Source organism: Mobula birostris, chromosome 9, assembly GCF_030028105.1.
Source record: "Mobula birostris isolate sMobBir1 chromosome 9, sMobBir1.hap1, whole genome shotgun sequence".
NCBI lineage: Eukaryota > Metazoa > Chordata > Chondrichthyes > Myliobatiformes > Myliobatidae > Mobula > Mobula birostris.
In genome coordinates this window covers 64532714-64558272 of record NC_092378.1, presented here as the reverse complement: position 1 = coordinate 64558272, position 25559 = coordinate 64532714, and the positions used below count along the sequence as shown (strand labels likewise).

Genomic DNA, 25559 nt, shown 5'->3' with positions numbered 1-25559 from the left:
AGAAGTCAGACTGTTTGGAGTCACGAAAGCTGCTTTTTCTCCCCCTTCTTAAAACTCAGCTGGGTCATTAATGGCTCCCAGGGACTAATTCACCACAATTATTAACCAACGCTGGCGTGCAAGTCCCTGGGGTGGGGTTTGTGTTCAAATCTCGACGCAGAGGCCGCCGCGTTCCCCACTGAGCTGCCTTTGATGTATCCAATAAACCAGGGCTTTTCTAGTTCCGTACAACACAGCCCTCAACTTAGCAGGGGATGTGCAATCGCATTTGTCTCCCTCCCCCGGCACATTCAGAGAGCCCTCCCCCTCAGTGTGTAGACTCACAGTGTACACAGCACAACAACAGCCGACTTCAGTCCCACATAAAGTGCCTGCCTTGGTACTTCCAAAGTAGCCCAGGGAAACGATCCAGTTACTCAAATAATCTCAACAGAAAACACACTGCCCACTCAGAGACTCTGACAAAGTGCACCTTTGTGCACAAACTGTGAAAAGTATATTTTGATTTTAATTGTGTTAAAGAGCATTTATTGTTTTTGTCAACTATGAACACTTCAGTCAAGGGTTTTGAAAGCAATCACCCCTTCCCTTACCCGAGATTCATTACTGGAGTTCTCTGCTTTACAAAGTTATTTCAAAATAGTCTGGAAAATATAGAAAACTATATCTATATATCTGTTTATTTATTATATATTATAATAATTATTAATATTATACATAACCTCCTAGGTATAGAACACAGAATGAATATAGAACCCCTAGACTTCTGAAGACACAAATACAAATTTTTCCAAAGCATTGGAACTAGATTTCTAGATCACCACCCATCTTTAACTTCTAAATAGACGATGATTGGTAGTGGATACAATCTGTAGCAGAATTATGTTTCTAAATTAACACAACCACAGCTTTCCAGCAAACGTGTGAAACATTCATTCGCGGTTTTCGAATAGAATGGTGCATGAAGTGTCAAATTTCAGGATAAAAAAAACATAGTTCCACGTTTTATAATTTTCTCATTCTCCACATCTGTACTCAATATCGCTGAGGTCATTTCTGTAACAGTCTTGTTGCTAACCCGAGGAATAAACCCCTTCCGAAAAGCAGCGTCGGGAATGGTTTTATTCCAAATGTTTATGCAAATTAGAAATTACTGACCACCCTACACTAGGACGATTATTGTTTTAAGGCATTCTGCGAAATCTATTTCATTACTTAGCTAGAGAGAAGAACAAACTTAAAAAAGGGCAAATTCAAAAGTTTAAGATTAAAATGTAATGGGTGGGTAGGTTTATTGCTGCAAAGGAAACAGTAGATTAAAAATGAAAATAAAATCGCAGATCTAAACAATAATCTTGAAGTGTGAAGTATTTTGATTTCGTTCGCTGTCTTCCGAAGTCGAAAAAAAAGAGACGGGCTCACCAGCTCAATGGCAACAACGTCGCCGAGATGTACGGCCTCGTGGATGGTCTTGGGTGGGTTTTGCGTCAAATAAATGCATTCGTCGGTAAGGATGACAAAGTCGAAGGTTTTCTTGTGTTTCTTCTCTGTCACTACGATGCACGCTTCGTACATTCGGATCTTATTGAAGACGCTCTCGTCCAAGTGTCTTTTCAGAAAGAAATCGAGTTTATCGTGCCGCTTGAAAGGGAACAGATCCAGCTCTTTTCTCGCCATATACAGGAGGAAAGATTAAAACGGACAAAGTTACTGCTGCTTTCGAGTGCGAACTATTACTGATGAGTGTTGACAGCGGGAACGAACTGCTACTTTCGACTTGTTTCGATTGGGCTCAAGCGCGCGCTCCCGGGGAGGGGAACCCCTCCCTCTGACGTCACAATGGCCGCAAGCGCCAATGGCCAGAAGCTCTGCGTCACAGCCACGCCCCCCGCATTCTGTCAATCCATTCATTAATTTACTCAGAATCACAAACAGGTTTATTATCACAGATCTATGTCGTGAAATTTGATGTTTTGCGGCAGCAGTATAATGCAAAATATAATAAAATACTATAAGTAGCAATAAGAAATATAAAAATAAATAAGTAGTGCAAAAGAGAGCAAAAAGTGAGGTCGTATTCACGGGTTCACGGTCCGTTCAGAAATCTGATGGCAGAGGGAAAGAAGCGGTTCGTAAACGTTGAGTTTCGGCTCCTGTACCTCCTCCCTGATGGTAGCAATGAGAAGAGGGCATTTCCTGGATGGTGAGGGGCCTTCATTTTGGGTCATCGCCTAATGAAGATGTCCTGGATAGTGAGGAGGCTTGTGCTTTTGCTGGAGCCTGCTTGGTCTTACTGACGATGGATAGAAGGTTGTTGTTGTGACTCCTCTCAACCAGCCAATCTATCTCACTGCTGTATGCCTCCTGGTCACCATCTGAGATTCTGCTAACAGCAGTCATGTCATTGGCAAATGTACAGATGGCTTTTGAGCTGTACCTAGCCTCACAATCATGAGTATAGAGAGAAAAGAGCATCAGGTTAAACACGCATCCTTGAGCTGCGCTAGTATTAATTGTCAGTGAGGAGGAGATGTCATTCTGATCTCCACTGACTATGGTCTCCCGATAAAGAAGTCAATGATCCAGTCGCCTAAACCTACAGTAATGTCCAAAAAGTCTTAGACTCATGTAAAACAAATCTGTAAAGTGAAGATGCTTTCAAAAATAATGAAATGAGTACAAAAAAAGTATGAGGAGTAGTAATCAGTAAAAAACTAAATCAAATCCTTTGTCTTTAAAACTGCATCAATTCTGTTAGATACAGTACACTGCCTTGAAGTTTAATGAGAAAACCAGCTGGTAGATTGTTTCATGCATCTTGGAGAACCTGCTGCAGTTCTTCCGCAGACTTTGGTTGTCTTGCTTTTGCCTCTTCAGGTAATCCCAGGCAGCCAGATGATGTTAAGATCAGGGTTCTATGGAGGCCATACCACCTGTTGCAGAACTCCTTGTTCTTTTCGCTGAAGATAGTTCTTCATGACCTTGGCTGTGTGTTTGGGGTTATTGTCCTGCTACAGAGTGAATTTGGGGCTGATCAGATATCTCCCTGATGGTATTGTGTGATGGATGAGAATCTGCTCGTGCTTCTCAGCATTGAGCATGTGCTGCCTTCGTCCAACACCTCAGTCCTCATGTTTTTGTGCATAGGTGAGTCTCTTGGCTTTGTTTCCACTTCAGGGGAATGGCTTTTTGGCAGCAATTCTTCCATGAAGACCACTGCTGACAAGACCTCTCCAGACTTGAGAGGGGTGCTCTTGGGTTCCAATGGTTTTTGCGAGTTCAGAGCTGATAGCAGTGCTGATTTAGAAGAGATGTCAGTTTGATGTATCTCTTGTCAGTTGCACTCAGGTTCCATGGGTTGAAATGTTTAATACCAGAGGACATGCTTTTAGAGTGGGGGGGGTAATTTCAAAGGAGATGTGAGCAGCAAGTTTTTTTACACAGTGGTGGGCATCTGGAATGTGCTGGCAGGTGTGGGGATAGAAGCAGATACATTAAGGACTTTTAAGAAATGGTTGGATACTCACCTGAATGTGAGGAAACGGAAGGGTCTGGACAATGTTCCTCTTTCCGTCAGAGCCCATCATGGTCAGATTCAGCCACATCACACCGGTGTGCTCTGACTACTGCCCCCTGTGAGTCTCCTGTCACCTCCGGGAGGATCAGAAAGCAGGCAGGGATACATGGAAGCTGCTGACCCCAGAGAACATTGAGGAACTAGAGAGGGAGTACACAGGTTGGAGAACCTTGAACGCCTTCCTTGATTCCAGTGTTCACTGGTGGGAAGCCACCAAGGAGAACGTCAAGAGGTTCTCCTTCCAGACATTGGGTTTGGAGGGAACCACGTAAACTCCAGACAGAGTTGTGACAACTTCTCCTTCTGCAGGGGGATGTGAAGGAGGAGTTGTGAGAGGTGAAAAGCTGGCAAACCCAGCACTTTGCCGCCAAATCCCCCAAGATCATCTTCCAATCCAAGGTCCACACCGTGGAGCAGGATGAGACGTGCTCACATTTCTTCTTCCAAAATGTGCACGGGGGAGCTCTGCAATCCACAGCCTTAAAGAAGAGGACGGTTCAGTCACATCCTCACAGGATCTGCAGGTCATTCTGTGCCAGTCTGTACGACACCGGCTCCAGAGACTCCCAATGTCATCTAGCATGCATGTGTTAGACAACAGCAAGCGGAAGTGTCTGTACCAGTCACTAACCCTGGAGGAGCTGACTGGCCCCGTCCACTCCTCTGACTGGAATAAATCTCCCAAAAGTGACGGCTGAGTGGTACTCGGCTCTGTGGGACTGGATGGGCACAGACCTCCTGCAATGTTACTCTGCTAGCTGGCATGAGGAGAGGCATCATTATCCTCATTTACAAGCAGGAGGGGACAGGGATGACCTCAGGAAGTGGGGACCCATTTCACTCTTGAATATAAACTATAAGACCCTATCCAAGGGCGAGACAGGGTCGAGTCTGTTCTGGGACAGGTGATCCACCCGGACAGGATCCTGGCAGGAAGAACTTGGACAGTCTCGTGCTGCTAAGGGACACTGTAGCATGTGCAGGGCAGGGGATGGATGTCTTGCTGGTCAGCTTGGACCAGGAGAAAGCCTTTGACAGGATATCACACACGTATGTGATGGACATTCTCTCCAAAATGGGACCTGGGGAGGGAATCAGGAAATGGATCCGACAGCTCTGTAGTGGAGTCCAAATGAATGGGTGGGAAGAGATAGATTCCCCTTCGAGTCTGGACTCAGACAGGCTTGCCCTCTCTCCATTGTTTTGTTCCTGTGTTGTATTGAAACCATCAGGAAGGACAAGAAAATAAGAAGGATGATACTATCAGGCAGTGGAGAGATCCAAGTGAAAACCTCCCTGAATATGGATGATGTCAATCTTCTGCGTGGATCCAAGGTCAGTTCACAGATTGATAACATCAGCAACTAGTCTGAGTTGACATCTGGGGCCAGGGTTAACTGTACAAAGAGCGAAGCCGTGCTCATCACTAACCTGACCCAGTGTCCCCCTCACCATCAGGTCCGATCACGAGAAGGTGTTGTGGAACTGGTTCAGAGGCGTGCAACAAGAATTGGCTGGAATTGACCGGGAAGGTGAAACAGGATTTGAGATTGTGGGGGAGGGCGCTCCCCCTCGGTAACCAGGAAGAACCTGGTCATCAGGTATGAGGTGCTCTCAGGGCTGCTGTATTCATCGTGGGCGTGGCCCATCTCCCGATCCTCCAGCTCGGGAATCATCTGAGCTGTCTTCAGGTTCATCTGGGGATCCAAGGTGGAGCAGGTCAGACAGGTCACAATGCTCAAGTCCCTGGACAATGGGAGTAAGAACATACCCAATGTCATGCTCGCTCTGTTGTTCAAAGTACATTTGTTATCAAAATATGTATACAACCCTGAGATTCATCTCCTTTCAGGCCCCACAAAACAAAGAAACTCAAAAGAACACATTAAAAATAGACTGTCAAATGCCCCTAAAAAAATACCCAAAAAAATGTATTGTGCAAACAGTAAAAGTAAGCAAATAGCATTCAGAACTGATGTTTAAAAGTAGTCTGTCCACAGACACGAAGCCACAGTCTCAGTTCAGCACAGAGCAGTGAGCTGAACTAAACCAGCCCGGCTCGGTACTCACCTCCGACCCCGACACCCTGACCTTTGCAGTCTGGCCCAGCACTTAAGTTGTCCAGTTGTTCCTCGCTCTTGGGCCTGGGCACCACCTCCACAGTTTGGCCCGCATCCAACCTTTTCAATTCGGCCTAGCGCTGAAATCAATCAAATCTTTCCTTGCTCTCGAGGACAGGCCCGGGCTCTGCCTCACCTCCGCTCGGCTCTGCCGCATCGAACCACCTCCAAGTCTGCTCCAGCAATGGCCATACACTGGCTGACTCCCCGCTCTCTGGCCTGGAGCCCACCACATCGCAACTGGACTGGATCTTAGAGGCTTCAGTACACACTAATTGGTTATCAGAAAAAATGTTACAGTCCTAATAAAATGTCCAGTTGTTTTCTTCGTTTTGTTTGCCAACAATAAGTAGATGCTAAGCTTCACCAGTGCCACCTTAAACCAGTGTGTGGCTGCATCAGGCTGTGTGTGGAACCCAGGTACGTAGGCAATAAACAATAGACAATAGACAATAGGTGCAGGAGTAGGCCATTCGGCCCTTCGAGCCAGCACCGCCATTCACTGTGATCATGGCTGATCATCCACAATCAGTACCCTTTTCCTGCCTTCTCCCCATATCCCTTCACTCCACTATCTTTAAAAGCTTTATCTAACTCTTTCTTGAAAGAATCCAGAGAATTGGCCTCCACTGCCTTCTGAGGCAGAGCATTCCACAGAACCACAACTCTCTGTGTGAAAAAGTTTTTCCTCAACTCCATTCTAAATTTTCTACCCCTTATTCTTAAACTGTGGCCTCTGGTTCTGGACTCCCCCAACATCGGGAACGTGTTTCCTGCCTCTAGCGTGTCCAATCCCTTTAATAATCTTATATGTTTCAATCAGATCCCTTCTCATCCTTCTAAATTCCAGTGTATTTAAGAGGGAGTTAGATATGGCCCTTGTTGCTAAAGGGATCAGGAGGTATGGAGGGAAGGGAGGTACAGGGTTCTAAGTTGGATGATCAGCCATGATCATACCGAATGGTGGTGCAGGCTCGAAGGGCCGAATGGCCTACTCCTGCACCTGTTTTCTATGTTTCTATTTATACAAGTCCAGTTGCTCCAATCTTCAACATATGACAGTCCCGCCATCCTGGGAATTAACCTCGTGAACCTACGCAGCACTCCCTCAATAGCAAGAATGTCCTTCCTCAAATTTGCAGACCAATATTGCACATAATACTCCAAGTGTGGCCTCACCAGGGCCCTGTACGACTGCAGAAGGACCTCTTTGCTCCTATACTCAACTCTCCTTGTTATGAAGGCCAACATACCATTAGTTTTCTTCACTGCCTGCTGTACCTACATGCTTACTTTCAGTGACTGATGAACAAGGACACCCAGATCTCGTTGTACTTCCCCTTTTCCTAACTTGACATCATTCAGATAGTAATCTGCCTTCCTGTTCTTGCCACCAAAGTGGATAACCTCACGTCTATCCAAAATAAACTGCATCTGCCATGCATCTGCCCACTCACCCAACCTGTCCAAGTCATTCTGCATTCTCATAACATCCTCCTCACATTTCACACTGCCACCCAGCTTTGTGTCATCTGCAAATTTGCTAATGTTACTTTTAATCCCTTCACCTATTGTAAATAGCCGTGGTACCCCACTAGTCACTGCTTGCCGTTCTGACCAAGTATTCCTGCCATTCATACCAAGTACCATCACATTTTGAGGTTCTATCTGTCCCTGGTGTTGCGAAGGGTGGGTCTGGCCCCATTTCCGTGCATCGTCCCAGTTAGCTGGGTGTTGCTGCGCTGCCTGTCTTTAATGGAAAAGTTCTTCCAGACCAATATCTTTGACCACAAGTCCATCAGCCAGTGGTCAGCATGGAACGTCCTGCAGACACTGCAGGAGAAGGACTCGATGGACACAGTGGACTGGTTTCCTGAGCAGACAGTCCAGACCATCTGGCAGAAGGCCTCATTGCCAGGCCTCACCAACAGGCCCCATGACCTTGCCTGGCTGACTCCCAGTCAGATCCTCCCTGCATGCCCGACCGTCACTCCCACCGCGGGATGACTGTAGCGGGGAAGGGATGGTGTCTCACCTCTTTGCACGCTGTGAAGAAGGTGTGGAGGAAGATGAAAGGGTCTGGGTGTCGCATCTCAGCCCGAGCAGCTGCGTAACAGAGGGGGGGATCCCTGATCTCCGGGCTGTATCCAGAGACGCTCACGGGGACAAACATCAGGTGCTGCTGGCAGATCACCATTCCGGTGAAAAATGCTCTTTGGTCAGCCCGAAACTTGTTGGTTTACCAGCACGTCGAGACGTTCAAGGAGGAATGCTGCCAACTGGCACATTCCAGGCTGCAGAAGTTCATGCTGAGGGATGCACTGAACCTCGGAGTAGAGGGAGGGGGAAAGAAGTCCCTCATTTATTGTAGTATTTAATGGTGGCATTGGTGAACCACAGTGATGATCTGTGGGATGAGGACAACACTTCTAAATAAACCTCTTTCAAATTACTCTCACTGCAATCTGCAGCATGCCATTTCCCTCGAAGCAATGTACTTTTAAATCAACGTAATGATCTGCAGGTTTCACAATCAGCTGAAGGTCTCGGCAGTCCAGGCAAGTATGGCACTTCTAAGTGGAAGAAGGTTCATCACCATGGCCAGGAGCAAGACAGGTTGGGTGGGGGGTGTGGTGGACCCCAAACCAGTCTGAAATGCAGAGGGATGAGGTCCCCTCTACCCAGCATTTTGTTAGTAAATGTGCAGTCGCCAGAGAGCCAGAGAGCAAGACTGAGTACCTGAGGGCAAGATTGCTGTATCGGAGAGAAATGAGAGACTGTTATATTCTATGCCTGATAAAGATGTGGTTCTCTCTGAGGCAGTTGCCAGATACAGTTATCAGACCCGAAAGCGTCTTGATTTACAAAATGGACTAAACTGCTGATTTAGAAAAGGCAAAAGGGGGAGGTGTGTGTTTTATGAAAAAACTCTCGATGGTACTCTGAAGTGGTGATTTTGTCGAACTCGTGTTCCCCTAACTTGACTTGGAACATCTAACAGTCAAATGCCGTCTGTTCTATTTACCTAGGAGTTCTCCTCCATAATCCTGACTGTGGTCTATATACCACCAGCGGCCATATAATCAAGCACTGGTGATACTGCATAATGCTGTATCCAAACAAGAAACAGTCCATCCTGACGTATTTCAAATCATAGTCGGGGGCTTCAAACAGAATTCTTTGAAGAAAACCCTGCCCAATTACCCTCAGCATATAACCTGTAGCACCAGAGGACCCCGCAGCATACAAGACCACTGTTACACTAAGAAAAAGAATGCCTACCATTCTACCCCCAGACCGCATTTCAGTGACTTTCCTCCTAACTACACACATGTAGAGGCTAAAGACCAAAGCTCCAGAAATTAGGACAAAGAGGAGGTGATCGTGGGAGGCAGAGGTGTGGCTATGGGATTGCTTTGAGTCAGTGGACTGGGCTGTGTTCAAGGACTCATTTGTGGATCTGAATGACTACACCACGGTTGTAACAGTCTTTATTAAAACAGTTATAGATGAGTGTGTCCCCACAAAATCATTCAGAGTCCTCCCCAGCCCAACACCCTGAATGAACCATGAGATTTGCAGTCATCATAGGGTCAGATCGGAGGCATTCAAGCCTGATGACCAAGAAAGTTACAAGAGGTCCAGGTACAATCTCTGGAAAACCATCTCTCAAGCGAAGTGACAGTTCCAGACTGAATTTGAATCAATGAAGGATGCTCGACAGTGGTGGCAGGGCTTGAATACTATCACCTCTTATAAAGTGAAATTAAACTACATAGATGACAACAGGGCTTTGCTTCCAGATGAGCTCAAAGCCTTTTATGTTCATTTTGACTATCAAAACATGGAGGAACCATCACAAACTCCCACATCCAGTCTTCAGGAGGGTGAACCTATGAAAAGCATCTGGCTCAGATGGGGTACCTGGCCAAGAACTGAAGTGCTGATCAACTGGCTGGACTGTTCACTGAGATCTTTAACCTTTCATTTCTGCAGTCTGAGGTACCCACCCACTTCAAGCTGGCTTTAATTATACCGGTGCCCAAGAAGAGTGTAGTAACCTGCTTCAATGACTATCATCCAGTCGCACTTACATCCACAGTGATGAAGTGTTTTGGAGAATTGGTGATGAAACATATCAACTATTTGGATTTTCAAAAGGCTTTTGACAAGGTCCCACACAGGAGATTAGTGTGCAAACTTAAAGCACACGGTATTGGGGATATGGTATTGATGTGGATAGAGAATTGGTTGGCAGACAGGAAGCAAAGAGTGGGAATAAACAGAACCTTTTCAGAATGGCAGGCAGTGACTAGTGGGGTACCGCAAGGCTCAGTGCTGGGACCCCAGTTGTTTACAATATATATTAATGACTTAGATGAGGGAATTAAATGCAGCATCTCCAATTTTGCGGATGACACGAAGCTGGGCGGCAGTGTTAGCTGTGAGGAGGATGCTAAGAGGATGCAGGGTGACTTGGATAGGTTAGGTGAGTGGGCAAATTCATGGCAGATGCAATTTAATGTGGATAAATGTGAGGTTATCCACTTGGTGGCAAAAACAGGAAAACAGATTATTATCTGAATGGTGGCCGATTAGGAAAAGGGGAGGTGCAACGAGACCTGGGTGTCATTATGCACCAGTCATTGAAAGTGGGCATGCAGGTACAGCAGGCGATGAAAAAGGTGAATGGTATGCTAGCATTCATAGCAAGAGGATTCAAGTACAGGAGCAGGGAGGTACTACTGCAGTTGTACAAGGCCTTGGTGAGACCACACCTGGAGTATTGTGTGCAGTTTTGGTCCCCTAATCTGAGGAAAGACATTCTTGCCATAGAGGGAGTACAAAGGAGGTTCACCAGATTGATTCCTGGGATGGCAGGACTTTCATATGATGAAAGACTGGATCGACTAGGCTTATACTCATTGGAATTTAGAAGATTGAGGGGGGATCTTATTGAATCGTATAAAATCCTAAAGGAATTGGACAGGCTAGATGCAGGAAGATTGTTCCTGATGTTGGGGAAGTCCAGAACAAGGGGTCACAGTCTGAAGATAAAGGGGAAGCCTTTTAGGACCGAGATTAGGAAAAACTTCTTCACACAGAGAGTGGTGAATCTGTGGAATTCTCTGCCACAGGAAACAGTTGAGGCCAGTTCATTGGCTATATTTAAGAGGGAGTTGGATATGGTCCTTGTGGCTACGGAGATCAGGGGGTATGGAGGGAAGGCTGGTACAGGGTTCTGAGTTGGATGATCAGCCATGATCATACTGAATAGCGGTGCAGGCTCGAAGGGCCAAATGGCCTGCTCCTGCACCTACTTTCTATGTTTCTATGTAACTCCTGCCTGGGAACGATTTGGATTTGCTCTAAGTTGTCTATTGGAGCAACAGGTCCACAGCAGATGCCATCTCACTGGCCCTTCACTCAACCTTGGAACATCTGGACAGCAAAAATGTTCTTCATCGACTATAGCTCAGCTTTCAATACTATCACCCCTTCAAAACTAATCAATAAGCTCTAAGACCTTAGCCTCAGTACTTCCCTGTGCAATTGGATCCTGGATTTCCTCACTTGCAGACTCCAGTCAGTTCAGACTGACAGCAGCATCTCCTCTACAATCTCCATCAGCAGTGGTGCACCACAAGGCTGTGTGCTTAGCCCTCTGCTCTACTCGCTTTATACTTAATAACTATGTGGCTAAGCACAGCTCCCATGCCATATTTAAGTTTGCTGTGGTAGTCTGATTCAAAGGTGGTGATGAATCAGCATACAGGAGGAAGACTGAAAATCTGGCTGATTGGTGCCATAATAACCTCTCGCTCAATGTCAGCAAGACCAAGGAGCTGATTACTGCCTTCAGGAAAAGACAGCCAGAGGTCCATGAGCCAGTCCTCACCGGAGGTGGAGAGGATCAGCGACTTCAAGTTCCTCTGAGTTATTAGCTCAGAGGCCCTGTCCTGGGCCAGCACTTAAGGGCAATTACAAAGAAGATATGGCAGTGCCTCTACATTCTTAGGAGTTTGCAGAGATTCATCAAGCCATCTAAAACTTTGATAAACTTCTATAGATGTGTAGTGGAGAGTATATCGACTGGCTGTATGGAACTACCAATGCCCTTGAATCCTAGAAGTAGTGGATACAGGTAAAATCCTCCCCAACATTGAGTACACCTACATGAAACATCGTTGCAGGAAAGCAGCATCCATCATCACAGACTCCCACCGCCTAAGACATGTTGTCTTCTCGCCGTTGCCATCAGGAAGAAGGTACAGGAGCCTCAGGACTCACACTATCAGGTTCAGGAACAGTTATCACCCCTCAACCATCAGGCTCTTGGACCAAAGGGGATAACTTCACTTGCCCCATCATTGAACTGTTTCCACAACCTGTGGGCTCACTTTAAAAGGCTCTTCATCTGATGTTCTTGATTTTTATTGCTTATTTATTTATATTATTGTTTCTTCTTTTTGCATTTGCACGCTTTGTTTCCCAGACTCTGGTTGAACACCAGTGTTGGTGTAGTCCTTCATTGACTCTATTGTGTTTATTATTGTATGGATTGATTGAGTATGCAGGAAAATGAATCTCAGGGTTATATATGTACACTAGTAAATTTACATTGACTCCTTTTCCCCATGAAAGAGGGAAATCTCTCCTGGTGACAGAGCTCAGTGGTTCCTGGAGGCGTGCAAATTCCAGTCTGCCCTGTGGAACTGTGAGTCTAATAAAGGTCTGTGCTGGGCATGTTAATTCAAGGGATGATATTGATATCTCACATATATATTTTCAATAGATATGGTAGATTTTGCTCATATAGCATAGGTAGTATCCTTCAGCTAGCTGTTGTAGGTAAATTAGTTTATGCACTGAGGTACAGTGAGGTTCATTACACTGCATTGAGGAGTCCAAAGGAAAAGAATAACAGAATGCAGAATATTGACCATATGGCAAAGGAGCACAATGAAGCCATTAGGCCCATTGTGTCTGCTCTGCCATTCCATCTTGACTGATTTATTATCCCTTTCAATCCTGTTGTCCTGCCTTCTCCCCATAACCTTTGGCATATTGATTAATCAAGAACCTATGAACCTTCATTTTAAATATACCCAATGACTTTGCCTCCACAGCTTTGCACCTCAGAGTACAGGCTCAGAGCCATCTAACATCCTTTTCATCCCTGGGATTGTACTCCTGAACCTCCCTCTCAACCCTCTCCAGTGTCTGCACATCCTAGATAATGAACCCCAAAGCTACCCACAATACTCTGCATGTCTGACCTCAACATAAGGTTGTACAAGGTTAAATCTAGTGTTACAGTTATGCAGTGCAAGGGAACAATAAGGTGCAAAGCCATGTAAAGGCAGGCTCTACCCACCCAGGTCTTCCTTCTGTTCCATCAGATGGAAGATAACTTGAGACTATGTAGCACTGGACCAGAGGGCAGCTTCAATCCCACTGTTGGGAGGACTCTTGATTGGAAAATCTTTCATCTTACACACTCACCTCACCTGCACTGTACTTTCTCTGCAATTTTAACACTTCTACATTTACATTTTCTTATGCTCAATGTATGGAATGATTAAAACCTTTTCTCTATCTCAGCACAATAATAAACAAATTACCAATGTCAGATAAGAGCTGCCACACAAATACATGGAACAGTACAATGAACTAATTAAACTAGTAAGCAAATGGCCAACTAATCTCTTCTGCTGACACAATATCCATCATAAGTCCATCTTCCTCACATTCACGTGTTTATCTAAACATTTCTCAGAAGTCCCTGATATATCTGCCTCTACCACTACCGCAGGCAGCACATTCCAAACACCCACCACTGAGTAAAAAAAACTTGTTGCTCATATCTCCTTTGAAATTACCCTTTTTCCTTAAATCATGCCCTTCAATATTAGATATTTCAACGCTGGGAAAAGATGCTGTCTACCAATGTGCCCGCTAAGGAGCGTGCACACACATCTTTTGCACAAAGGAATTTAAACTGCACACAAAAGGTTGCCGCCCTTTATCTCATTGGCATGCTAAATATACTTCACGATCATTCTATCACATTTCCTTTTCGGGTTTCTGATGCAGACAGTATTATACTGTTTTAATTGAAGAAATTATTCAGTGCAAACTTTGTCATCATTGGGCAAAAATTCACACAGCTACAAGATTTTTGTGCACACAGGCCATCACAAATTAAAAGGAAACATTGCTGTCTACTCCATCTGCCTCTCAATCTTATAAACCTGTCAGATCTCCCCTCAGCCACTCCAGAGAAAACTCAGTTTATCCAATCTCTTGTTTTAGCACCTGCCCTCTAAACATCCAGTAAACCTCTTCTGCATCCTCAATATCCTTCCTACAATGGGGTCACCAGAACTGTATACAATACTTCAAGTGTGGCCTAACTAGTTTTATGAAGCTGCGACATAACTTCCTGACTTTTGGACTCAGTGCCTCAACTAATAATGACAAACATGCCATATGCCTTCTTAACCACCTCATCAATCTTGCCCTTAAGTATACTGTCTCTTTGCATTTCGCCTCCCAAGGTGCAACACATCACATTTGGCCAGGTTAAACTCCCATCTGCCATTTTTCAGCCCGTATCTGCAACTGATCCATGTCCCCATGTTCTTTGCCAGTCTTCTATGCTATCCACCCCACCAACCATCTAAGTTACTAACCTACCCATCTACATTTTCGTTAAGATCATTTTTATATATATATAAAACAAACATTAGTGGTCTAGTACAGATCTCTGTAACACCACTAATGACATACTAAGTCCCTTTGACACTATCTGTCTTCTATGGGACAGCCATTTCTGAATCTAAACAGCCAATTCCCATGCAATTTAATCTTCAAACACCCTATTAATATCCATTTAGACAACATCCACAGCTCTACCATCACCCTCAAAACTGCCATCAAGTTTGTAACACGATTGCCCCACACAAAGCCATGCTGGCTTTCCCTGATCAGGCATGGTTTTTCAAATGCTCATAAATCCTATGCCCAAGAATTCTCTCCAGCAACTTTCCTACCACTGACATGAGACTCACTGGTCTGTTTTCAGGATTATTCCTGGTTCCCTTCTTGAATAATGGACATCAGCTACTTGTCAGTCCTCCAGGACCTTGCCTGTGCTTAGACGACACAAAGATATTGGTCAAGGCCCCAGCAATCTCTCGTATGGTATTAACCTTGGGTACATTCCATCAGGCCCCGGGGACTTATCGACCTCAATGCTCTTTAAGACACCCAATACTAAACAAAGTAACAGTGTGATGAATTAACCCATGCTGAAATATAAGCATACATTTCAGGACAGTGCTTCATATTTAAAAAAGACAGGACTCAGGCAACTGTCAGCCAGACTTTTATTTTCATACAGATCCAACACAAAGGGATCAATACATTTTAGAAGAAAGTGTTCGGTCTCTTGGTGGTAAAACGTGGCTTGTGCTGGCGACGCAGAATTCGGTGTGGGAGTGGGAACTTGATCTTGGAATCCTGTAAAGTAATTCAATTAAAAAGAAAGAATTAGGTTGCAAAATATTAATAATGTCTTGAATTTAAGTTATGCTGTTTACCAGCATGTTTATCATTATGAATTCTCAAATTGCATAGAGATCTAAAGTAACAATAAAGCTCCAAAGGGTCTCATCCCAAAACACAAAGTCTATTTCCCCCCCACAGTTGCTGCCTGACCCGAGACCCTCCAGCATTCAGCATTGTGTGTTGCTAACAAAGTAATAGTAAAAGAATAGCTGGTTATGTGATTATTGGACTGGAGTTTATATTGATCTCCTTCAGTTTAGTGTTTCTGTTGCCGATTGGCAGGTGGGAGATGTTACGTTTTATGTAAGGGAGGGTTGGGGATTTGGGGTCTGATGTTCTTGGTGTTTTTTTCTGTGTGGGCAATCTGTCAGTTTGATATTATTGTCACTGTTCTTTTTAGTGAGGGAGCCATGGTTTTTCTGTATTTCATGGCTGTCTAGAGCAAATGAACATCAGAGTTGTATTGTAATGCATACTTTGAAAATAAAATGAGAGAATCACAGAGGGGTGCGAGGAGAGGGATCTTAGAAACCGATGCCTGTACACAAAGGCACTGTTGACAATACACGAGCCAGAGATGGAGGCTGCCAGATATGTGGGAGCTTTAGGGATGCATCAAGAGTAAAATGAGCAGCACACAAATTGTAGGGAAGCATCGACATTTTGAACTGAGCTCCTTCACCAGGACTGTTAGTCTCCTCCATAGATGCTGTGTGACATGCTGAGTTTCTCCAGCATTTTATACATTGCTCTGGATTTCCAGCATCTGCAGAATCTCATTTTGAGATGGGAGGTGTGCTAGACCAGCAGCGAATACAATTAGCTGACCACGGGAGTACAGATGACATCGACAGCAGCTGGAAGAGAACAACTGTGAGGACGTAGAAGGAACTGCAAAGGTACACAAATGGGGACCAGTGGGTGAGGGTTGAGGGGTGTAGGATACACAAGGGAAATAGTCAATAGACAGTCGTGGCAACAGCACACTGTGTGGCTGGAAGCTTATATAATAGAACAGGAACATATTTACCAAGCCCAAGCAGAGTTGCTTCCGAATCCCATTTCCTAGCTCTCGCCTTTTGGTGCTTTCAGTCACGGCACATTGGCTGCGTTTTACATGTGGTGGGGTGTCTGCCCCACCACCTCTTCAGGCAGAAAGTTTTAGACCCCTATTACTTTTAGGGTGAAAATATTCTCCTATAATCCTCCTAGCAATAGTCTTAAATGGATACTCCCAAATGAATGAAACCCCTTTTCGAAAATACCAAGTTGAAATGGAGTTGCTGAGTAGAGGATGGAGTTTACACCAGGGGTCCAAGACAATGGTCCCTGATCCTCCAGCACTTCACTGGAGTGAATTTTTTTCCCCACTTACTTGAGTGCAGAGACAGCAGAGATCAGAATCACTTTATTGCCAGTATGTGAATCACACCAGAATTAATTGTGGTTCAGTGCCAAGCATAGCACACAGGACAATACCATAACAGACACCACAATAGCAACCAACATGTAGCAGAAAGGTCACATGCATAAGCATCAATAATCAAACTTAAATAAATGTGAACATATGAACAGATTACCAACAGACAAGATGAGTAGGAAAGATCATTTAAGATGCTATGTCAGGTGTCAGTGTAGATGGGGAAACTGATGCATTTTCAGCTATTTTTGATGGATACTGTCATCACAAGGAGGAAGCCCAGGACAGAACCCAGAGGATTTATATTACAGATATGACAGGGAACATTCACTACTCACGTGGAACTGCTTGACAGCAGGACGGCGACACTTGCTTGATGGAATCTCCTCCACCCTCATGATTTGAATGGAGTGAGCACGAGCACGATGGCGAGCTCCCATGTCACGGTCTACAAGGGATGAGCAGAATGGAATGTTCAACAAATAATTAAACGACAAGTATTTACAATTCAGCTGTGAGGCGGTGGAGCAGCTCCAGTGAGCCAAGCTCGTTCCTGACCTCAGACACCACGTGTGGAGATTGCACGTGACTGATGTGCAAGGTAGGGAGATAAGGTGCCCTAATGCATAAATGGTTGGCAAATCTGGAATGATTGATGGGAACAGATCACAGGGAAAATTAGTAGGAGAGCGGGATTGCTTTGTGCTGACAAACTCGGTGCATTCAAATAGCCTCCAAAATCATGTGAAAATATGAAAAGATCAACATCAGTGAAAAACAATATACAGGAGACAATTATTTCATTGTCAAATTGGGTTTTAGAACTGATCATATAGGTCCTTCAGTCTACAATGTTGTGCGAACTCTTTAATTCATTCCGAGATCAATCTGATCCTTCCTCCTACATAGCCCTCTCTGGCACAATCCCTGCCACACATCCACCACTGTGTAAAACACCTACACATGACATCTCTGGTGATTTTCATCCCAACACCATACAGACCTTTGTATTACTTCTTTCGCGCTTACCTGAATTAAATCAGTTATTTGTCATGTCCACCAAAAACCCACATCATTTCTAGAGCATGAGGTGACTTGATACATGAGCTAACTGCACATGAACATCAATGTCTCTCTGTATTTCAGATTTAACCACCGTAACTTTGCAGCAAGGTTCATAATCTCCAGTCACTAGAAATAACCTGAGTTTATTTAGCACCTAGCTGAACTGTGACAGTAACTGACTTGAATTTTCCCAAATGCCTTATCATCTAAAAGCAACGCATTCCAACAATCTGCACTTGGTTTCAGCACCAAATATTGACTATTTCCTAAACTTGGTGTGTATGTAGTGGATGTCTGAAAGCTGTGCAATTACATAATCATTATACTTGCCAATACACTGTTAACTCACAGGCCCAAACACTTCAATATTTAAAATAAAGCAACAAGACAATTTGTGGAAGTACTTTCAAAGTTCGTGTTGAATGTGCATGTTCTCCCTGTGACTGCACAGCTTTCCCCTGGGCCCTTCCACACCCCAAATGGCTGCCAGGTTAACTGGCCACTGTAAAATGTCCCAGGTGTGTCGGTGAGTGATAGAATCTGAGGGGTGTTGGAGAGAATAAACCATTGGAATTAGTGTAAAGCAGGGAGTCGATGGTCTTCAGGACATGGGAGAACATGCTAATAGTGGAAGCCAGGACTGAACTTGAGTCAGTGGAGTTGGCAGGCAGCAGCTCAACTAGCTGCACTTCTAACTCACATTAGTAAGAAAGCTACTTACAGCACAGGGTGACAGCACCAGCAGTGGTCAGGTCTCTGTACTCCCGGTACATGTTATGAGTTCCACTCCGGGAGTCATAGCGCAGCCAAATTCCAAAATTCTTCACTTTTTCTGGTGACTTCTCATAAACCTGTAGAAATTAAACAAAGTTATCAGCTTTCAACAAAACAAATGAAATTCCTCTTCTCAGAACTCCTTTAATCAGGAAAAGGATCCTGCAGATATTTTGGACCAGTAATTGTTTGGGTGTCAATAATTCCACGGAATTCTAGGAAAATAAAAAAAATAGGGGCAGGAGTAGGTCATTTGGTCCACTCAACATGATTATCTACTTGCCTTTTCCTCAAACTTGCTATGCAAAAATCATTATTTATCCACGGTTTAGTACTTTTGAACTAACATGCGCAGTTTAAACCCTGTTTGGAAACGAGGGTGGGACCGTACAGATAAATTCATACACATAAACAGGAATATTTGAGGTCCAAGACCCTTCGCCGGGACTGGGAAAGCACGAAAACGCAGCTTAAAGTTGCAGAGCGTGGGAGTGGTAGAAGGAATTCTGGTGATAGATTAGAGAAAGCAAGAGGAACCAGAAAGGGTATGCCTTGCATAGCAGCATTTGTAGAAAAATATGTAGTAGACGCAAGGTCATGATTTCACATGCCACATCTGAAAGTCTTCTAATCTTAAAAGTATTAAAAAAACAAATCATGTTTCTTGAACAATACCAATCTCAAGTCTTGAAACCCTTGCAGAGAATTAAGCAAATTAAGAATAATCTGGAAATAATTACAACACACACCCAAGTCTGCAGCTAATATTAATTTTACATGCAAACACAAATAGTACAGAATAAATGCCAAAATGCTGAAAATCCAGCTATGGATACATGAGCAGTTTCATTTAACAATAGAGCTGCAAGACATTCCTTAAAATTGAAATCACACTGTTTATAACACAATCTAGTATTCTTCAAGTCAATAAAAATACACAAAGAAACATCAGTTCTGAACAGTAAGTGATTCTGGATCAGGACAAGACCTCCACTGCCTGGATCCTGATCGTTGGAACATATTTCATATTGTATCAACAAATCATGTAGTACCTTTAATTTCACTTTTAGAAACATGATAAAAGTTTCAAAAAGGCGACAAGGTTCATTTGATTTCCGCACACCTAAAGAAAGACATCAGACGATCAAGCAGAATGCCTTTTGGGTTGGTGTGCAAAACCATAACACAACAGCACTTTCCATGCTCAGTCCGCAAACAGTGTAGCGCTTAGCGCAAATGGCAAAGGCTACTGATCGATATTCAATTCCTGCCGCTGCCTGTACGTTCTCCCAGCGGCTGTGTGGGTTTCCACTGGGTGCTCTAGTTTTCTGCTACATTTCGAAGACATAGTTAGGATAAGTTGAGAGCATGCTACGTTGGTGCCGCAAGCATGACACCTGTGGGCCACCCCAATAACAATCCTTGTTGATTCGATGCATTGCACTTTAGGTTTCAATGTATACAGTCCGCTCTCCTTATCCACGAGTTCAACCAACCGCGAATCGAGAAAACCTGGAAGTGCTCTTTATACTTTATTGTCGCCAAACAATTGATACTAGAACGTACAATCATCACAACGATAATTGATTCTGTGCTTCCCGCTCCCTGGATTACAAATTGACAGCAAATAATAGAATTTTAAATTATAAATCATAAATAGAAAATGGAAAAATAGAAAGTAAGGTAGTGCAAAAAAACCGAGAGGCAGGTCCGGATATTTGGAGAGTACGGCCCAGATCCGTTCAGTCGTCTTATCACAATTGGAAAGAAGCTGTTCCCAAATCTGGCCGTACGAGTCTTCAAAGTTCCTGAGCCTTCTCCTGGAGGGAAGATGGACGAAAAGTGTGTTGGCTGGGTGGGCCGTGTCCTTGATTATCCTGGCAGCACTGCTCCAACAGCGTGCAGTGTAAAGTGAGTCCAAGGACGGAAGATTGGTTTGTGTGATGTGCTGCGCCGTGTTCACGATCTTCTGCAGCTTCTTCCGGTCTTGGACAGGACAACTTCCATACCAGATTGTGATGCAACCTAGAAGAATGCTTTCTACTGTGCATCTATAAAAATTAGTGTGGGTTTTAGGGGACAAGCTCTTCCAGCACTTGTTGTTCCAACATGTACAGACTTTTTTTTCTTGTCATTATTCCCTAAACAATGCAGTATAACAACTATTTTACATAGCATTTACATTGTATTAGGTATTATAAGTAACATAGAAATGATTTAAAGTATACGGGAGGATGTGCGTAGGTTATCGTGGATTGAGATCGGAAAAAAAATGGAAGTTCTCTTACTAAGTAAGTTGGAGCAGGTACATCCAGTGTTATTTAGCATCAGTTAGTCAAATGTTTGTCTTAGCATATCGTATATATTTTCCCTTCCTATGCATTATAAAACACAAGAAATATATGTTTCAGTGCCGGGCTTGGGAACGGAAATTCCCGAATTCGATCCAGTGACAGACGGCTCCTGAGCGCGCTTCCCATCCGTGCCGGGTTGACGTGGAGGATCAAAAACCCAATAATTAAACCACTACGTTGTTTAGTATAGTTGTAGCTTTCATCGGGACAGGGCCTTTCTCACTTTATCCTTTAAAATTGTTCCAATCGTTGACTGACTAGCCTAATGCTTTTCCAATGACAGATGGTGTTTCACCTCTTTCTGATCGCTTTATTATTTCCACTTTATTTTAAATCACGATCGTGATTATTTTCGTGAACAGAAACATTGCAGATTCAGAGTTCCACCGCATTTAGACAGGTTGAGTAAAGGACTTGAGCATCCACGTTTTTTGGTATCTGCGAGGGGTCCCGGAACCAATCCGTCGCCAATAAGGAGGGCCGACTATATACGACAAATAAAACTGATCTTTTAATCTGTTGTTTGGGAGGATGAAGTTTTTAGATTTTTGGATAGTATAGGTACCAAGGGATAAAAAGAGAATGGACTTCATCAATTCCTCCAGGAAACAGTCCAGAGCCAAGCAATTTTCTGCTATACCCGTTTACATGGGTGAGATGTGGTGCTACCCTTGCACTTTACTCCCAACAAGCTGCACCACCATGTCAAACAGCAAAGACCACGCTGCTACCTTGGTACATCTAGACATGTTTACCTGGCCACAGTAGACAATTTCCCCAGCAGACTTCTTCAGTTTCTTCATCAGCGAAATGAAGTACCAGAATCGAGACTTGGCAACAATATGATTTGGAGCAAAGATCCGCATTCGATAGAGAGGAGGGTTGGCATCTTTAGGTGAGGGCAGGCGCCGCCCAATCACCTTGTATTCCTTAAGCTGAAATGTATGCAATATGTTATGATGTGTACATCACACAACACAAAACCAAAAAACTTAAATTTCATTTTTCAAAAGGGGATATGGTACAATTCATTTTCACACACATTAAGTCATTAAATGGTAAAACAATATTCTTCAGCTTGCCCTGAAAATTAGGGTCAATCACAGGACCCTGCAGAGAGTGGTGCAGACAGCCCAGAGCATCTGTAGTCACAGTTCCCATGATTCAGGACATTTACAAGGCCAGGTGTGTAAAAAGGGCCCATAGGATCACTGGGAACCCACATCACCCCAACCACAATCTATTCCAGTTGCTACCATCTGGGAAGCAGTACCGCAGCCAGGACCAACAGATTCCAGGACTACTTCTTCCACCAGGCCATCAGACTGATGAACTATATTACATTGACTGTTCTATTACCATAATTATAAATTACTATCAATTGCACATTGCATATTTAGATGGAAACGTAACAAAGATTTTTACTCCTCTTGTATGTGAAGGATGAAAGAAATAAAGACAATTCAATTCACAAAGACCATCAGTTGTGTTCACTGACCCAAGCACGGTATCTTCATCACCAGTTTGTCATACAATTCCATTACCCTCTGTGCAACACATTGAAACGTTGGAAATGTTAGGAAATATTGTTTCAGATCAATAATCATTCTATTACATCTAACCAGCTACACTTTTCTCCACAGAGAAATAGTGGTGTTGTGAATGTTGACCTGCAAACCTGAGGTGGGATTACTAAAACCCTTAAGGAGAATTGCTCTGCTATTTGATATACAAACATAAGAAATAGGAACATTTGGGCCCTTCGGCCCACAATACTGTGCCGACCATGTAACCTATTCTAGAAACTGCCAAGAATTTCCCTAGCACACAGCCCTCTATTTTCCTAAGCTCCATGTAGATTAAAATACCCTACTGTATCCACCTCTACCACCTTCGTTGTCAGTGCTTTCCACACACCCACCACTCTGTATGAAAAACTTACCCAACATCCCCTCGGTCCCCCGAGACCTTGAAGGACAATTATGGATGTAAGAGTTTGGTTAACCTCAATACAGCAATGTAACCTGTTTCGCTATTTATTTTTTCTATTATAAGATACAGATTTTACTTCACCTATGATAACCCTGCGTGTCTATTTTTTATCCTGTTTGTTCTGTTATTGGCAAAACAATAAAAATAAAGTTTAAAAAAAAAAGTGCCCTCTCGTGTTAGCCATTTCAGCCCTGGGAAAAAAAATCTCTAGCTATCCGCACGATCAATGCCTCTCATCATCTATGCACCTCTGTCAGTCAGGTCACCTCTCATCTTCCGTCGCTCCAAGGAGAAAAGGCCGAGTTCACTTAACCTTTTCTCATAAGGCATGCTCCCCAATCCAGACAACATCCTCAAACCTGTTCTGCACTCTCTCTATGGTATCCACATCCTTTCTGTAGTGAATTGACCAGAACTGGGGTCTGACCAAGGTCTTATACAGCTGCAACATTAACTCATGCTCTGTATGCCTTAACACTGTCAACATGCACAGCAGCTGAGTGTCCTATGGACAGGGACGCCAAGAGACGTCCTATGGACAGGGACGCCAAGAGACTGTCCTATGGACAGGGACGCTCTGATCCTCCACACTGCCAAGAGTCTTATCTTTAATACTACACTCTGCCTTCAAATTGGACCTACCGAAAGGACCCACTTCACACTTATTCGGGTTGAACTCCATCTGCCACTTCTCAGCCCAGTTCTGCATCCTACCATGTCCCTCTGTAACCCTTGACAGCCCTCCAGACTATCCACAACACCCACAACTTTTGTGTCACCAGCAATGTTTGCATTTGGCCCATCAAGCCTGCTCTGACATTCAATAATATTATGGGGTGACTCAGCTCGACCTGCCTGCCTTTGCCCCATAATTCTCCTGCTATGCAAGTCAGTACTTATTCATTACCTTATTACTTATGGGTTAAAATGCTCAGTAAAAAATACACGGGGGACTGAACCAATACAACCAACCATAAAAACTGAAAACGCTTGGAGCACCGAACAGGCCATGAAGCGTAGCTGATCCTGATTTGGTCTCTACGCCCATACTCAACTCCCTTGTGGCTCTCCCTTACCCAGGACATGCGTCCTTGTCATTGCTACCACTGAGGTACAGGAGCCTAAAAGTATATAATCAATATTTTGGGAACAATTTCTCCCTGCCCCACCCCAGTCAGATTTCTGAACGGACAATGAAACCATGTACCTTTTTCTTTTTTTGCACTATTTATTTAATTACATGCATATATTTTCTTATTGTAACATACAAGATCCTTTGCTCCTGCCAGATTTAGAAACTCACTCTCAGAATCAAGCTTACACTGGCATGTATCATGAAATTTACTAACTTAGCAGCAATTCAATGCAATATATAATATACAAAAAATAAATTACAGTATACATACATTAAATCGATTAAAATTGTGCAAGAACAGAAACAATATATACTTTTAAAAAAGTGAGTAGTGTTCATGGGATCAATGTCCATTTAGGAATCAGATGGCAGAGGGGAAGAAGCTGTTCCTGCATCACTGAGTGTGTGCCTTCAAGCTTCTGTACCTCCTACCTGATGGTAACAGTGAGAAAAGGGCATACCCTGGGTGCTGGGGGTCCTTAATAATGGACGCTGTCTTTCTGAGACACCACTCCCTGAAGATAACCTTGGTACTTTGTCACTCCATATTGATAATTACAGTACTGTGGAAAGACTTGGGCACCCTAGCTATATGTATGTTGCCATGACTATTGCACAGTACTGTATAATAAAAGACGAGTTGTCGATGTCCTAACTTATACTGTTGTGGCCTTTGTACCACATTTGTCTAATCATCACCGCACTCTCCGCAAACGTGACATTATTCTGTTTCTCCTCATAATCTCCCTCTTTATTGCATGTTCCAGTCTTCTGTCAATAAAAGCCTTTTAACCTGATATCCCAGCTTCAGACATTACCAACTTGAACCCTCCCATCACCTGCCAGCTCCAAACCTACCCTCCACATTTTATACCAGCCAATGCCAGGTGAAATGGTCTCAACTCAAAAAGTCGCGTTACCGCTGATTCCTCCATTGCTCCTCCAATAGTGTCTGCTTTGCTTTTCTTGAACTAACTCGATGCAGGCGCGATCCGCGCGTGGACGACACAGTTAAATCTCTTTGTACCTGACAACAGTAAACCAATAGCAAAGGCTCCACAAGCCGACCGGGTCGGGGCTACGGCTTCTAAAATACATTGCCAGATATTGTGTACGGAAAGGGCCGCCGACCAGGCGTTGAAAGCTGAAAGGAAGAGTTCTGGGACAGGCTCCGCTTACTCCCTTTGATGCCGGCTGAGGGAGATGCGGCCCCCCGGGTGAGGCAGCACATGGCTGCAGGCCTCGCCCGCCATCTCCCTCCACCAAACCCCCGGGTCGCTAAACCCCACCAATGCACAAAAACCTAGGTCAGGCGTCCTTCCCACACCTTCACGCCGGCCCATACCGCTCCCCTGGCGGTACCGGGGGCCCCCGACCCGAACCCGCCGCCATTCAACCTACGGTGCCCGAAGCCTTCATGTCGCCTCTCGGCCGCCTGCCTCCAAAAAGAGGAAGTTACGTCACCGCTAACGCCGGTCTCAACCTTCCCCTCCGGAAATGACGACACGAAGCGCTCGCGAGCTAACTGTCAGCCTGTTGGCTGAAACTG

General features: G+C 44.2%; 2 protein-coding genes and 1 non-coding gene across 6 annotated transcripts in view; all 3 read right to left on the bottom strand.

Annotated features, from left to right (window-relative positions):
* c9h12orf56 (chromosome 9 C12orf56 homolog) overlaps positions 1-1780 on the bottom strand; it is a 276453-nt gene extending 274673 nt beyond the window's left edge. For all 4 annotated transcript variants that reach the window (XM_072269446.1, XM_072269448.1, XM_072269447.1 and 1 more), the window contains exon 1: positions 1423-1780. In XM_072269446.1, coding sequence (XP_072125547.1) covers positions 1423-1677 — 255 coding nt within the window. In that variant the 5' untranslated portion in view covers positions 1678-1780. The remainder of the gene's footprint in view (positions 1-1422) is intronic.
* A 13292-nt stretch (positions 1781-15072) lies between these two features.
* Positions 15073-25518, bottom strand: rpl18a (ribosomal protein L18a). The gene is made up of 5 exons (XM_072268191.1): positions 25412-25518; positions 21639-21818; positions 18477-18606; positions 17029-17138; positions 15073-15222 (listed from the first exon to the last, which is right to left on the bottom strand). Exons 1-5 carry the CDS (start codon positions 25427-25429, stop codon positions 15130-15132), a joined length of 531 nt encoding a protein of 176 aa, XP_072124292.1. The 5' UTR covers positions 25430-25518; the 3' UTR covers positions 15073-15129.
* Positions 19571-19706, bottom strand: LOC140203510 (small nucleolar RNA SNORA68). The gene has a single exon (XR_011887381.1). It is a non-coding gene; the product is annotated as a small nucleolar RNA SNORA68 (small nucleolar RNA).
* Positions 25519-25559: the final 41 nt, after the last annotated feature.